Below are 16,341 nucleotides of genomic sequence, written 5' to 3'. Positions count from 1 at the left end.
TTACAAAACTCCGCACTTCAATATAGTATCGGAAATATTACATGAGGACGTACGGATTACAGTGAGGAAAAAAATAGAGCATCATTTCCAGGAAAGATCTAGACGGAAAATAGTATCAAGAGCATATGATACGTCTAGAATATGATACGTATCATATGCTCTTGGCATCGAGTTGAAAGGATTCTTTTCGTGACACGGTATATAACTAACTGAACTGAAAAGGAAAACAAGTTAATTGGAATATGCACATGCAGTCACATACTAATGATTAACTTTTGAACCAGAAAATGTTTATTTAAATGCGATTTGAATGGGCAAAGGTCCTCAAGATTTTCTTATCCGTCCCCCGATTCAATCTTGACATATTGGATTAACTTATAGGTCGTTTTTATTAGGTTCAAATTTTTTTTTATTCAAACAATCTAAATATTACATAACATTTAGTGTAATGTTCTTAAACAAGAGAAGATTAAATCACACAACCATAAATACTTTATTTTGTCACGTTATTTCTTTAAATATATCATTACATGTAATCCATGTACACATCTATAGACAGTATATAAACGTCGCCAACAGGATATTACGGAGTACACAAATTGGCGTGAGAGCGCCAAAGGCGAGAATATTTTGTTTTTGTTAGGGTTCGGGAAAAAAATGTTACGATTTATATTGGCTGAAATTAGTTTCACAATGTATTTTGATGATTTCGAAGCTTTGTTAACATGGTAATTTTTCAATATAAAGTTACCTGCATTTAGATATGATAATTGAGAATGTCGTCATATCATTATCATGCAACCCTGCACGATCTGAACATACAAGCTTCACACCATTGGCACATTGTTATGTAACTCAAAATAATGATTGTCTTGTTAAGACATATAAACAATTAATATATTAAGAGACAGTATTTGAAATAATAGAATTCCTTGATGGATATTTTTAGTATAGTTCAACACACAACCATAAATACTTTATTTTGTCACGTGGATATTTTTAGTATAGTTCGTGTGTATTGAATATCTTATCAAAGTTTTGAACATTACGTGCTTCTTCTAAAACAAAGTACGAAAAATGTGCAGGAGGATCCTTTTTTCTTTAAAATGTGCATTTTTAAAACATTGTAGTCGGCGAAAATGGGGGAGGGGGGCATATGGGGGAATGGGGCCCCCCCCCCCCCCCCCCCCGGTCCCTACGCCCCTGTAACAGTAGAGAGCCATTTATAGTCAAACTGCATTGTACCGCGTGTTATTTAGGACGACGAATGGAATCATAAGACGTTGCGCGCTATGGAAATAAACATTTTATTTGTTTTAATGAAATTGTTCAGAAAGTGATGATACGTGTAGTATTAACAGTAAGTTTTAATAACTTTTGCGATTAAAAAAAAATTATCAATCTCGTTTTATACCTACTTTTTAAAGATTAAAAGCCGTTTAGGAAAGGTCCGTAGTGGGCCTTTAAAGAAAGAAATGATTAATTCTTAAAACTTTCTGAGTTTCATCGGTTGGAAATTGCAGGTAATTACAGTTATCAAGTGAAAGTTATAGCAGGTATATACACATGTATCGAATTGGAAACGACCGGCAATACCTCACAAAGGAAGGCGCGCTCGACTTTCACGTTTTCACCTGAACAGGTAAGGCTTTATCTCACTACTCTGTTACCTAGGTTATGTACGGGTAATGGTACGTGTATGTTTAGAATTCCAAACCGTTTCAATTATATAGTTGAGAGTGAAGTATGACCAGTATGAATATGACCTTTAAAACAGGTGTTATGGAACATATTTAGGTCGCTTACAACAGGTATTCGTATACATTCCGTTATGATAAATTATTCATTGTCAGTGATAATCTATCGCATGTGTGCATTTTATGAACCTTAATGGAGAGATAAACCACAATAAAACCCAGTTGTTTTCGGTTTAGTTTCCAAATACTTGCAATATAATCTAGATCCTGATTTACAGGCTACACCCCATTTATTGGCATATTGTGTGCATGCCTTTAAAGGGGTGATCTGATCGGTGTGGGTCTGTGTTAACCACATGCTTGCACTGTATATATATAAAACTATACAGATGTATAACTTTTCACCTCATTTGGTTTATTTCTAAACATGTGATAAGAATATCACACACATTTGTACCAGTATAGTAGGGATAATATTATACCAGGAATAGATGGCTGGTATAGGCTACATAACGACCCATTAACAGCTAATGACATTATTAGTAACATATAAAATACAAACAATGATATAATTACCAATCCAATACTTTTAAGACGGATTTCGTCCAATTTACCAATATTAAATCGATGATCGATCGATTATGATTTTCATAAAGACTATCGACTATGAAAGTCAATAATCGATTATTAAAATGGGAGATAACTTGTGTTAATCTTATATTGTTCTGAACCTTTATTATGTCTATATTGGTGCAAAACCACATTTCAAAATGTCTTAGACATGTTAGATAAAAAATAATTTGAATTTGAAAAAAAAAATATTTCTTTGAACTGTTGCCACATGATATCTTTCTAAAATTCTCCAGAGGAAATAAAATGTTCAATATATAAATATAGGAAAGGTTTCTGTAGGTAGTAGAATGTTCTAAACCTATTATCGAATGTTATTTTACAACTGATTCCCAACACTAGTTTGATGCATGTTGGTGATGATATACTATCAGGCATCTTTGGCAGTGTGATTCAGTAAGATAGCACTATAATATTGAATTGACAAGAACTTCCATGATTATCTGGAGATAAAACAGCTAGGAATAACCCCCAACCTCCCAAAACATGGCTTACAGGGAGGCCGTACTTAAAGGACATTTAGAACGTGTAACCCAATCAACCCATCAATCACCATCTATTACATCCTCGATACTGCAGGAGTAGCTGCAATATTGTAGCTCAAAAGACTTTAGGATAGATAATGGTGTCGTCTTTAGAGCTAAAATTGGTGCCTATTACTACTAATGAAACAAAGAAATGTTTGTGCAAGCCGTTATTAAAACGTCTGTATGCATTTTATCTTTTATCTTTAGGCAATAAAACTGAATCGTATAAAATATCAAATTCACTGACGTTATATCCACTCCTGAATTACCTCCCAGTAAAAATTGGAGGCAGTTTAGTTGAACAAAGCTGATCAATCACAGGCCTGCAGAGACATCCTTTGAAGATCACAGAGAGACCGTCGCCCAACTTCAAAGCCACATAGTCAACCACAGTGTACCGTTAAACAGCTCTTTTGATTATTATGATAATTTATCTATTTACTAATATGAGATAATCCAGGGGTGGATATTAAATCAATGATAGTTACCCCTGAAGTATCGAGACTGCACCAATATTGAGATGGTAGTTTATACTAATTATATAACTTAAATTATCTACTTTCAGAAATGAGCTCTGATAGATCCGGAATTAGATAATATTAGGACCAATGGAAGGGGACGCAGTGAGATCCTTGGTAACATGTCCTCTATGCAGGAAGGTGAAAAGATTCGCCAAAAAGCTGCAATGTCAGCACTCGTTCTGTGCCAGCTGCATTGCCAACTACATGTGTTCATTTACTGGGAAGACTTCATTCCCCTGTCCCGTCTGTCAGTATGGGAACACAGGAAGTGACGAAGTCGTAGATATAACGGATTCCTTCCAGCTACCAGAGGACGTGTTCATTCAGAAGCTTTGTGACGGTGTCAATGTACCAGACACAGGAGAGTCGGATCGGCTGGAATGTCCTGTGCATCCGGGAAACACCATGTCATACTTCTGTATGGAATGTGACGTCGGTCTTTGTGAGACCTGTAAATCCGAGCACCAGTTAAGAGCAAACTGCCATATCTTGGATATACAGAAAAATGCTGATACAATACAGCAGATCAACAGTCAGAAATTTGAAGCATTAAACTGTGCATTAGGCCAGACGACAGAAGAATTGTGTGGCATTGAGTCTACATTGCAACCAAAAGAACAGTCTGTGGCCTCGTCAAAAGAGATGACAAAGGAAAAAGTGAAAGCTTATTATGCAGAAATTCTGGAGAAAGTAACACTCTATCTGCAAGATCAAGAACAAAAAGTTTTATCGCATGTGGACAGAGTTATAAAGAAAGAAACCGACTTTATTATACAGAGATTGATTGTCACATCATCGCTGTTGACATCACTCCAACAGCGTAAGGATGTTCTTACATATATAACGGAAAACACAGGTAAAGTCATGTCACCTGCAGAAAGTCTGAACATGAAAACGCACATGATAAATAACGTCTCAGATTACAAGACGGTATTACAAGATTTAAAAAGCACATCCACAAAAGACTTGATCATGAGGTTCATGATCAACACGGACTTGGAGGATATGTTGACAGGATGTGATTTAGTCAAGATCGAGCTACTGAATAGTTGCCATTCCGATCCGATCCCTGCTGTGTTTGAAACTCCAATTGTAAATAGGCCAGAACCTCAAGATGTTGCAAGAGCCAGAACGCCGGACATAGAAGATCAACAGAGAGTTCGTATGGATAACAATCCAAACCCGTCAGGTCAGGGTCGGCCTGACGATAGCAGACCGCCTGGTGTCACCTCGGGTTCTGCAGAGCGACGTCCAAGACCAAAAGACAGAAGGCAAAACATGCCACCATATTCATCAAACGGACGGCAACCAAACAGGCTTAGACCACCTCCGCTTCGAAATTCCAAACCGCGTTCAAAAAGTCCTCGTGGGAGCCCAGACGATATCGGACCACCTCCCCCTTACTCCCCTGATCTTATCGAAATTAATTTGCAAACTGGTCGGCCTCATCGAAGACCAAAGCCTTCCGCACCACCACTTCCTAGTCAACAAACGCCCAATAGACCTTTCCAGAGACCCCCGCCTGTTGCTATGACAATCCCAAAGGTAGGAGTGCTGGTTCCTCGTGAAAGAGCCAATCCACAATCTGCACAGAAAATAAGTAATGTTCAGTTCCATCATATGCTGGATTGCAAGGCTAATGGGGACACAAGAACGCCTAGGATTATCGGTATCGCAGTTCTTGGTAGAAGATACATACTGGCTGACAAGTGGAACAATAATTTAAAAATATTAAGTAAAGACAATAGCCGGATAGATCAAGTCGTATCATGCCAAGCCTTCCAGCCATGGGATATTGCCTCATATGCGGTCGGTCGCTGTGTCGTTACCGCGCCGAAAGAGAAAATTCTAGTGTTTGTTGGACGTGTTCGACATTCATCACAAATTCAGGTGGTCGGGAGACTAAGTGTGCAAGCAAGTTATGCCAGTATAACATATTTTGCGAGAGACGATAACTTCATTTGTGGTATTTGCCCACCGTATGGTAGTCCCAGTATCGACATCTTAACTACAACAGGTATTGTGTTGCGGTCCTTCCAGAGTGACTCCTTCGGAAAACCACTGTTTACATATCCTCGGAACATTTCGGTGACGGACGAAGGGACGATAGTTGTCTGTGACCTTGACATGCGTAGTGCTATCCTGGTCAATGCTGATAACGGTATGTACAAGATGTTTTCCGGAAACGATCAGATTCATTTACAAGACCCCCAGTGTGTCGAGGTCCTGGAATCCCATCAAATCGTCCTCGTTCTAAACTCCAAGTTCAGGAGGTTGATAGCGCTTTCCTTCACTGGCGATGTCGTACAAGAGGTAGCCGACGTGCCTGTTCTTGACAACGCGCGGCGTCTTGTTACGTATGACAATAATCTGGTGTTTGTTCATCAAGATGGGACGGTCTCTTTCTTCACCTTTGAGTGACATTTTCCAATCACGCGCCCAGACTGTTGTTGCATAAGTAATTATATTTATTTCTATTGGTGCTTAAAAGATGCATATCTTTTAGTGAATTCTACAATGTTTCTGATAAGTTTGCCTTGTATCGCAGAGATCTGAGAATTAGCTACAGTTTTTATAATTATGGACCCACCAAAGTGACCATTTTTAGGCGTTTTAGGGGCATAGATTTAAAAAAAAAATCGGTAAAAATCAAACTCTACATAGTACTATATACGTATATAGTGTCTAGTACTGAGATTTTTACCGATTTTTAGCTCGCATATTCGAAGAATAAGGGGAGCTAAGGTTGTCACCCCGGCGTCGGCGTCAGCGTTGGCGTCCCATTTTACGTTAAAGTTTTTGAGCAAGTTTCTGTTTCGTCAATTCTTTCAGCTTAAGTCATCATTAATGTTTATGACTTTATTGTCCTAATGTGTATGGATGCTGAAGTGATAATACAACCAAATTGGGGCCCTTTAGGGGTTTTTTGAGTCTGTTAATTTGTCATATTTCCATGTTAAAGTTTTTGAGCAAGTTTCTATTTTGTCAATTGTTTAAGCATAAGTCATCATAAATGTTTATGATTTTATTTTTCTAATGTGTATGGATGCTGAACATGATAATACAATCAATTTGGGGCCCTTTAGGTTTTTTTTTGAGTCTGTTAATTTGTCATATTTCCATGTTTAAATAGTAAATACTTGAACATCAACTTCTTCTGAATAGGCGAGCTTTGCTGTTCTCCAACAGCTCTTGTTTTATGTAGACCCCTAAACATGCTAAAACACCTAAAAATGTGTTAGGACATTCTGATGGATCCATAATTATATAAACTGTAACTAATTCTCATATCCCTGTGCATTGTAGTACACAATACCGATGTCTGTATATATGGTCACAAAGCAATATCAAATACAAGTTTGGTACATTGTGTGTACTCTTTTATGCTTCCACCTCAAAGACGATGAATATATATATATATATATATATATATAGGCATGTATTGGTATAATATACCTTATTATGTATTCAAATCGTTCACAAGTCATATAGTGCATTCGTAAATGTATCTTGGGCATGTCAATTAATGCTACATTTATATTGAATACCGGATAATTGTGAGTCTGGCGACTATGTCAATATGCTGTGAAACAAAAAAATCATTTTCCATAGAAACATTACATGACAAAATTGCACATTATGGATTTTTATAAAATATCAGGTACCTACATCTATCATATACGACTATATATTGCTCATGTCAAATTATATTGCTGATCAAAGTAAAATAATTGCGCGAGCTAACTAATTTAAAATAATTTCTGATAAAAATATAAAATTTCATCGTGTAATATAAGAGATTTAGATAGTATTCTGTTATAAGGTTGGTACATCATTCTATCGTAAAAACTTTCTTTATGAACGCATGAGCTCGGTTGCTGTGTCTTTCAATGTGAAATGATCTATTTTAGGTATACATTTAATTTCTCACCCGAAACCGTGCAGTTCCGCACTGTAGATCTGAAAATGTATTTAACAAATATCAAAGTGTTCAATGTTATATACCAATGGCGATATATGTATCAATTTCACCAATGACTGTGCACGTTCAGTAGATCTGAAATTATGCTTAACAAATGTAAAAATTTTCAATGTTATATAGGCAATATATGTACAGTATCAAATCTTTAATTTTATTAGTTTATGTTATGGTCGCATGATTAGACATTTGTAAGGGTATTTTATGTACATATTTTCTCAGTCTAAAACATCTTATTCGTAAATAGCTACAGTCCTGTAAAAGTGGTTGTCGTTAAATGTGTATGTGATAGTGCTATCATATGTTCATTTTATTCAGAAATATTAAATGAAATACAATACCTTTATTATTACTTGTTTTGTCATGCTATCTCTAATAATAATGATGATTAATAAAACACATCCTTCTAGTAGCCGAGTTTTCCTTCACGTTTGCCATTAAAAATACACAAACTTTATTTATTTCACATCGATTTGGAAACAAGTTATACAACTTATATAAATCACTCTCGATGGCCTGGATGTTATCGCGCGAGGGATCTTAGTGTGGGAAGAAACTGGAGTGCCAGGAGAAAACCCGCGTGGTCGGGCAGGTGACCCCGTACATTTTCACGTCTGTGCCGGGGATCGACCCCGGTTGGCGAGGTGAAAGGCGAGTGGCTTAACCACTACACCATCCGATCACCGACGATTGCCATTTGCCACCGTTGTTTATAATGTGTATCAAGGACGTATATAATTACACTTATAATTCCTTGTGTGTACATACAAATTTAAGATAAATACATTTGTGGATGTCTAGAAATTGTGCGTCTTGGTTAGGTTAAGACAGAGATCCAGTGAGATCATACAGCTGGTCTGACTGACATGATCAGGAAATGTGTTTCATAATCTTAAGACAACAAGAGGTTACCTGTACTATTTAACATCGGATGCATGTGATTAAATGGAATGCTCCGAATTCAAAGCATACAAAAAGACAAAACACGGCTGTTCTTTAAATTCCTAATCGATATAACAAAGGATCCAAAACAGCACCCTGCAAGACAGGTTATCAAATTTATATTTGATTTTAAACAAAATTGATATTAAATAGGAACATTTTGTCTTCAGCAGGGTGAAGTGTTTGCACTTTTCATACTTCTAAATATCAATTATATAAAAAAAATATACATATATCTGTATACAAACAAAATTGTTTCAGCAAGAATTCTTTCATGCATTCTGCTAATTCAGGATAAAGGTTTAAACTGCTATTTTGAATTTTGGCAGTAGAAAAATATTTCTTCTCATTTTTTTATGTTTGTGTTTGTTTTGATTTTTGTACATATTGCACATGTGATCAAAGTAAAACAAAAACAAAAATTGCATGAAATAATCTTTAATATTCAATGTTTATCTTATAAACTTAAAGGCCAAATCATCGTATAACACACTGATGAACTATTTCCATTATCAAACATAACAAAGGGATTAATTCCATCACTATCACACAGCTGGTACATTGTTTTGTTGGTGTTGCTGGCAGTGGTTTGTTAGAATCAATGTAATGTCAGCCAGTGAGGCACTAGTTCTGATACCACCAAAGTCAAAATGGGTACGGGACGCTCGGTGTCCTTCACGACGCAGCAGATCGAGGAGAACTGGATACCTGTAAACAAAACAAAAAATGTTAAAATACCAATTAATTAACAAAGACTAGTAGAGCTACAGAAGAGGGCTTTGGTGGATGAGCAGTTAAGATATCCTGATAATTATTTCCACCTTCCCCCCAACTGTAGGTTGTAAAAGTTTGTTATTTGCACTCGCCCTCCACCTGTGGATTGTAAGTTTGTTATTTCCACCCGCCCTCCACCTGTGGATTGTAAGTTTGTTATTTCGACCCGCCCTCCACAGGTGGGTTATAAGTTTGTTATTTCCACCCGCGGGTTGTAAGTTTGTTATTTCCACCCGCCCTCCACCTGTGGATTGTAAGTTTGCTATTTCCACCCGCAATTCCACCTGTGAGTTAAAAGTTTGTTATTTCCGCCTGCCATCCACCTGTGGGTGTAAATTTGTTATTTCCACCCGCCCTCCACATGTGGATTGTAAGTTTGTTATTTCCACCCGCCCTCCACCTGTGGGTTGTAAGTTTGTTATTTCCACCTGCCCTCCACCTGTGGGTTGTAAGTTTGTTACTTTAACCCACCCTCCACCTGTGGGTTGTTAGTTTGTTATTTCCACCTGCCCTCCACCTGTGTGTTGTAAGTTTGTTACTTCCACCTGCCCTCCACCTGTGGGTTGTAAGTTTGTTACTTCCACCCGCCCTCCACTTGTGGGTTATAAGTTTGTTATTTCCACCCACCCTCCACCTGTAGGTTGTAAGTTTGTTATTTCCACCTGCCCTCCACCTGTGGGTTGTAAGTTTGTTATTTCCACCTGCCCTCTACCTGTGGGTTGTAAGTTTGTTACTTCCACCTGCCCTCCACCTGTTGGTTATAAGTTTGTTATTTCCACCCACCCTCCACCTGTGGGTTGTAAGTTTGTTATTTCCACCCGCCCTCCACCTGTGGGTTGTAAGTTTGTTATTTCCACCCGCAATCCACCTGTGGGTTATAAGTTTGCTATTTCCAACCACAATCCACCTGTGGGTTAAAAGTTTGTTATTTCCACCTGCCCTCCACCTGTGGGTTGTAAGTTTGTTATTTCCACCTGCCCTCTACCTGTGGGTTGTAAGTTTGTTACTTCCACCTGCCCTCCACCTGTGGGTTGTAAGTTTGTTATTTCCACCTGCCCTCCACCTGTGGGTTGTAAGTTTGTTACTTCCACCCGCCCTCCACCTGTGGGTTGTAAGTTTGTTACTTCCACCCGCCCTCCACCTGTGGGTTGTAAGTTTGTTACTTCCACCCGCCCTCCACCTGTGGGTTGTAAGTTTGTTATTTCCACCTGCCCTCCACCTGTGGGTTGTAAGTTTGTTACTTCCACCCGCCCTCCACCTGTGGATTGTAAGTTTGTTACTTCCACCCGCCCTCCACCTGTGGATTGTAAGTTTGTTATTTCCACCTGCCCTCCACCTGTGGGTTGTAAGTTTGTTATTTCCACCTGCCCTCCACCTGTGGGTTGTAAGTTTGTTATTTCCACCCGCCCTCCACCTGTGGGTTGTAAGTTTGTTACTTCCACCCGTCCTCCACCTGTGGGTTGTAAGTTTATTATTTCCACTTGCCCTCCACCTGTGGGTTGTAAGTTTATTATTTCCACTTGCCCTCCACCTGTGGGTTGTAAGTTTATTATTTCCACTTGCCCTCCACCTGTGGGTTGTAAGTTTGTTACTTCCATCCGCCCTCCACCTGTGGATTGTAAGTTTGTTATTTCCACCTGCCCTCCACCTGTGGGTTGTAAGTTTGTTATTTCACCTGCCCTCCACCTGTGGGTTGTAAGTTTGAAAACCCATGTGGGACAGTTCCCAGGTACTGATTGATGGTTTTTCTCTGGCTATATTCCAGCTTTTCTCGGCTTCCTTACTACACCTAGCTGGCACGTGCATCCTTAAATAACCATCGCTGTTATTAACTAAACAAACCAAACCAGTGCACACAGAAAATGATTCTTTACAAGAAGCATATGTCTACATTTATCATAGGGTAGGCATATAGTAAATACCGAGAAACATCAAACTACACATGAGTGATTGAGTCTCTCCTGTCTCCAAACACTGACATTTATACACAAGTTGAAAAAGAGCACTACTGATTAATATCTTTGTTTATAAGAAACAATTCTCCTTTTTCCTCTTTCTTTTCTCATCTTTCTATCTATCATAATTTCTCTCTTTCCTATAATCAATACATAGTACTGTTACACATCATATTGACCAAATTATAAACTGTAATTAAAGCAAATGAAAACAAAGATTTTTTCTTTTCTTTTCTTCAATATTTGCTGTTTTAATATATACTTGTTTATTGTACCCTTACAAAATGACATCACTTGTATACTGTATATACACTGTATATATCTGTAACAGATATGAATTTGGTGAAAATAATTACAATAACACTTAAGCTTTATGCAACCTTATCAATTAAGAAAGTAATGTGTGTGAATGCAAGTTTTGAAATTTAGAAAGTATTCTGCGGGAATGTAAGTGCAATGTGATATGTGAATTTAAGTGTATGGATGAATAAAAATTAGATATTTACTAAGTAAGAAAGTGCTTTATGTTGATGTAAATGTATGAATAGATAAAATGTTATACTTAAAAATTAGAAAGTACTGTGGGTATGTGAATGCAAGTTTAATTGACCAGGAAAGAATCTAAGCAAGTAAGAAGAGTGTTTTGTGTATGTATATTGATAATCTATACAGCATGAGAAAAAGCTATGCACGAGTGTAAGGGTACATGTATGATTACACACATGAGAAAGAGTAAATATATATGAAGTATGTATGATGATCATTGATCAGTTATTTTGTGTACATTACATGTATTGATGAAAAAACTGAATAAAATGTAAATTATAAAAAAAAAAATATAAACAATTAAATTTACAAAGCATAAAGGCAAATCATCTTTTAATAACCATTATTTGAAACAATCAGAGGTTATGTGTGATGATAATTTTCTGTTTGCTTACTTTGGAAAGTTAATTCCTTTCCATTTCCGCCGTAAAATATTGTAATAGAACGGTGGCATGGGTTCCGGGTTACTCCTAGCTTCTGTTGACTCCTGTGGAACGTCGGAGCCACCAATCCTCTTTCGTTTTGGACAGGGCTCCCCTGTAGAGTTACTGTCACTGTTTGATATACACCGACTACACTCTACTTCATCCAACATCACTGACCATATATTGTGTAGCTTTTTAGAGAATTTCTCCTCTGTGCACCTTATCAAGTTTTTACTGAGGAATTCAAAGTTGAACAACTGCCCTGACCTGAAAGTAAATATACATTTTCAAAGCATTTTTATATAAAATATTGAAGCAACTTAGATAATGTTTAGTAGATAGTCTTAGTATATGATAAAAATTTTGATTGAAGTATAACAGTCTACAACTGATGTATATGTATCATCGTGTTTTCTCCATTTATCTAAAATTGAAATATTGCAGAGAGAACATTGGCAGTTATTTTGATTGATTGCAAAACATTCCATTATAAACATAACCTAAGTTGATGTCTTTGGACTATGTGTAAATACCTACCACATTGGCCCCAATACAAGGGCTGTTCTCCCAGGCGTATCATCATGACATCTACATGGTAAAAGTTTATAAGGATGTTCTGAAATGAAAATCTAGAGTTACACTAATGTGAACAAACTGGTACAATCATATATTTATGTTTCCTATTTTCTTCTTCTTTATTTTATTATCAAATAATAACGTTTTAAACACTAACCCACCATGTAGGTTTATATTGCTGTTACATGTTGGGGAGAAGCTTATTGTTAATTCCATGTACATATTGTAGAAAAGTCATTGCTAACCATAACTAGAATGCTTACTGCTATTCATACATGTTGAATGATGAATGCATATTGCTACATTCCTTCAAATAGAAGCATGCTTATTGCTTTATTTGTTGGAAAATAATCATTGTTGTTTCCCCACATATAGAACAAATCTTATTGCTATATTTGTATTTCCATATGTTGTGGATACCTATTGCTACAATACCTGTGGGAGTAATAGATACAGGATAGAAGACTCGTTCCTCACACATCTGACAGTGTAGAAGACATCTCATTTGTTCCATACAGCTGTCGGCTAGTTTTGGTCCCCTTTCTACCTTCACTGCCACCAGGAAGAAATCCTCCACAAACAGTACATACAGAACCTCCACACCCTTGTTACATTTGGCCGCGGCCCTACGCCAAACACAAAATCATTTACATGTAGGTATAATAGTTAGACTGTTACTAGTACTTTTAAACTATAATCTGCTAAAAGATTCTTTTTTTCAGGAGTACCAAATTAGTAAACTGAAAGATATATTTGATCATCATATTATCAACTAGATGCACAGCTAACAGACTAGTATTGGCTAGGTACTGGCTATTCTAGTTTCATTATCTGAAAAGTTCTAGACTGTTTCACCAATCACTGAAAATCAAGCAACTTGATGATGTTAAACACACATAAATGGAAAAATAGAAATATTGATATGTAAGACATAAATACCCATGCTATGCTTCAATATGAAATATGGGTGGGACATATTCATGGTGGGGGCATAAAAATTCATAATTCACTTCTCACCTGACGATGGAGCCGATGATGACCCTAGCTGCCAGTTCTTTGAGGTATTCTGTCTTGGTCACTGTGGCCCCAAAGTGACGTCGTACAGACACAGCTGACCGAGTGAAGTGATGAGTGGAGTCGGTAGAAACCAGGCATAGAACACCGTTACTACGGATATTGGTCATGACTGCATCAATGTGGCAAGCTGTGTTACTTTGAGGGTTGAGGTACCTATAAATGAAATGTCATAACAATAACAAGGGCCAGAATTAATCAGTGACACCTGCTATCTCTGGTGTCTACCCAAGTTCACTCTATACCAGTAATTATAGGATCCAAAGGCTTTACATCAAACTTTTTGATGGAATCAACCATACAAGACATTTGTGAATTTGAATTATTTTTCATTGCAACTCATTAGAACAAATTTGGAAGCATAAATACTTATATTATAAAGGTCTAATATCAAGTCTCAGCTTCTTGGCTATTCATAAGAAGGCTATATTTACCATATCAGGACTGTGGTTTGCATACTCACACAAAATCAAATGCTTCCATGTTAAGGAGTACAGGCGCTGTACATTTACAGGTATGTACCTCGTTTTCTCCCTGAGGTGTCATAGGATCACCTGGAACTCTACTTATGTCAAGGGGTAGGGTGCTGTTGGAGATTTTATTCCTGTTACAATTACTCTGTACTTCAACTATATGTTCTTTTTCTGCTATTGTCACATGAACTGAATTCTTCAATTTTAACTTCCACTGGAGGCCTGTCACTCCTGAAATCAGAAGTTATGACATGCATCCTTCCTTCTGTTATATACAAAGTTATCTCCCTTATTGGGAAGTATCGATTATGATGTAATTATTTTGTGAGCAAAATTAAAGTTGTTTTCTCTGAAAAATATTATGTATTGCCAATATAACCTTTTAAAGGAGATTATTTGCATTTGGACCGTTATTCAAATGTCTCATTCAGACTCTATACCAAAATCTACCTCTAGCCTGTTTCTAAGTATTGTAAGTCATATGAATTTTCTAGACCAAGATATCAATACCAGAGCTTTGTCTGTTTGATATTTTGTTGATGGAGAAGAAAGTAGATCACTTAGTTCAAATTTTTATAACTAATTACCAGATTTTCCAGAGTATGAAATGCAACTTTTTTCCCTGAAAATCGAGAGTGAAACCTATATGCCAGTATGATTTATTAGATTTATTGGAAAATACTGTACAGTTGTATGTTATAAACTAACTTCATGTGATTGCAATGCAATTTGACTAACATAGTAAAATTATGTAAAGTTACCATACCTGTACCTGCTACAGCATCCACACAGTGTAATGTTTCGGTTGTCTCCCTTGTCACAGTACAGAGTGTATTCAATACTGCTTCTCTAGAAATAATTAAATTGACTTATTTTACGACCACAGTAATTACTTATTTTTGTCTGCTCTATTTTATAGATTGTGGACCATCAGTCTTACAATGTGATGCAGTTTACTATATCTGATTGTCGTATAGAATTTATAACTAATTTTTGATACACATGCATGAATAGTAAAACCTATGTATCAAAATTTAGTTGTAAATTTGATGTGACAACAGTAATGAAAGTATCATAATGAAGTAAAATCTACCACAAAATGTTATCTTTTATACACAGTTCTGAATTCCTGTTAAATGGACAATTTGGGGTCTAAGATAGATGTCTTAAATATCAAGTACATTGTGCTTTTAGGTTTGTGGTTTTATCAAGCATACATGTACATATATAAGTATCAATAGGCATTGAAATGTCGGGTGATCTTCAATTCATGTCACCCCATTAGAATTTCTCCTCAAGGTTCTCTCTTCGCGATCAGTCAACAAACTTGACTTTCCAGAATAGAGTTTAGGGGGTTTGACTAAACCAGGGATTTTGACGAGATATTAAACGTCTGAACATATAACCGTATAAGTCTTGTGGAGGAATTCCCATGGGAGCTGCTGGAATTATGTCTGCAAAATACAGTTATATGATTTATAAATTACATATTAGAATAAGTTAAAGAAAAACTCTGTTCTTTCAATAGTGATTTGTATTTGACTGTTTTCCTATTCTTATTTTTACTGCTTAAAGTCTCCTTTTTACTGGTATTTATAACTTACTTATTAAGTTATACATAAATAGTGTATAGACTGAACTTCAAACACATACATCTATGATGTCATTTGAACGAAACACGGTACATGGATTATTTTTATAGTGACTGTATAGAGGGAATGGTCAATTTCAAAACCTTGTCGTTAACAGGTCTATGTTCTCTTTGTCAATAGCCTACGTATATACACTAGTACTGTCACTGTACCTAATGAGTGCCAGTCGGGCGTTGTAAAACTTTGACTTTTCCACTGCTGTTTTCCCAACTTTCGATAGCACAGTAACACCAAGTTCATTAACTAACTTCTCGGAGTCCTCACGATCCATGCCATTCTCTTGTTTATCCATTGTCTGATTTTGAGGAGATTAAATGCAACCGACGTTACATTCTTATGGGCGCAGACATCTTGAATGAAGGGGGATAACTCGTTTCTGTGCTGAGCACACATGGTTAAGTTAGGATTCAGTGTAGATTCCGGCTTCTTCCAAATTCATAAAGTTTATGTGGGTTAAAGTTGAGTTTGCCCATGAAAAAACAGAGAGAAAAGGAAACTCGTAAGATAATGCTGATAAATTATCTACAAAGTTCAAATGCTTAATATTTTAATAATTGCCACAGAAATTCA

At 36.7% G+C, this 16,341-nt stretch overlaps 2 protein-coding genes across 2 annotated transcripts; one reads left to right on the top strand and one right to left on the bottom strand.

The window, feature by feature from the left end:
- The first annotated feature begins 1,601 nt into the window (after positions 1-1,601).
- Positions 1,602-6,809, top strand: LOC138321215 (tripartite motif-containing protein 3-like). Its single transcript, XM_069264727.1, has 2 exons — positions 1,602-1,642; positions 3,420-6,809. The coding sequence occupies exon 2, from the start codon at positions 3,463-3,465 to the stop codon at positions 5,794-5,796; it is 2,334 nt and encodes a 777-aa protein (XP_069120828.1). The 5' UTR covers positions 1,602-1,642; positions 3,420-3,462; the 3' UTR covers positions 5,797-6,809.
- Positions 6,810-8,718: 1,909 nt separating this feature from the next.
- Positions 8,719-16,261, bottom strand: LOC138321212 (TRMT1-like protein). The gene is made up of 8 exons (XM_069264722.1): positions 15,924-16,261; positions 14,886-14,968; positions 14,110-14,350; positions 13,590-13,802; positions 13,008-13,198; positions 12,534-12,612; positions 11,967-12,263; positions 8,719-9,004 (listed from the first exon to the last, which is right to left on the bottom strand). Exons 1-8 carry the CDS (start codon positions 16,061-16,063, stop codon positions 8,842-8,844), a joined length of 1,407 nt encoding a protein of 468 aa, XP_069120823.1. The 5' UTR covers positions 16,064-16,261; the 3' UTR covers positions 8,719-8,841.
- Between the last annotated feature and the right edge of the window lie 80 nt (positions 16,262-16,341).

The sequence above is a fragment of the Argopecten irradians genome, chromosome 4, assembly GCF_041381155.1.
Source record: "Argopecten irradians isolate NY chromosome 4, Ai_NY, whole genome shotgun sequence".
NCBI lineage: Eukaryota > Metazoa > Mollusca > Bivalvia > Pectinida > Pectinidae > Argopecten > Argopecten irradians.
The sequence above is the reverse complement of the archived record's forward strand: the minus strand, read 5'-3'. Positions and strand labels throughout refer to the sequence as shown.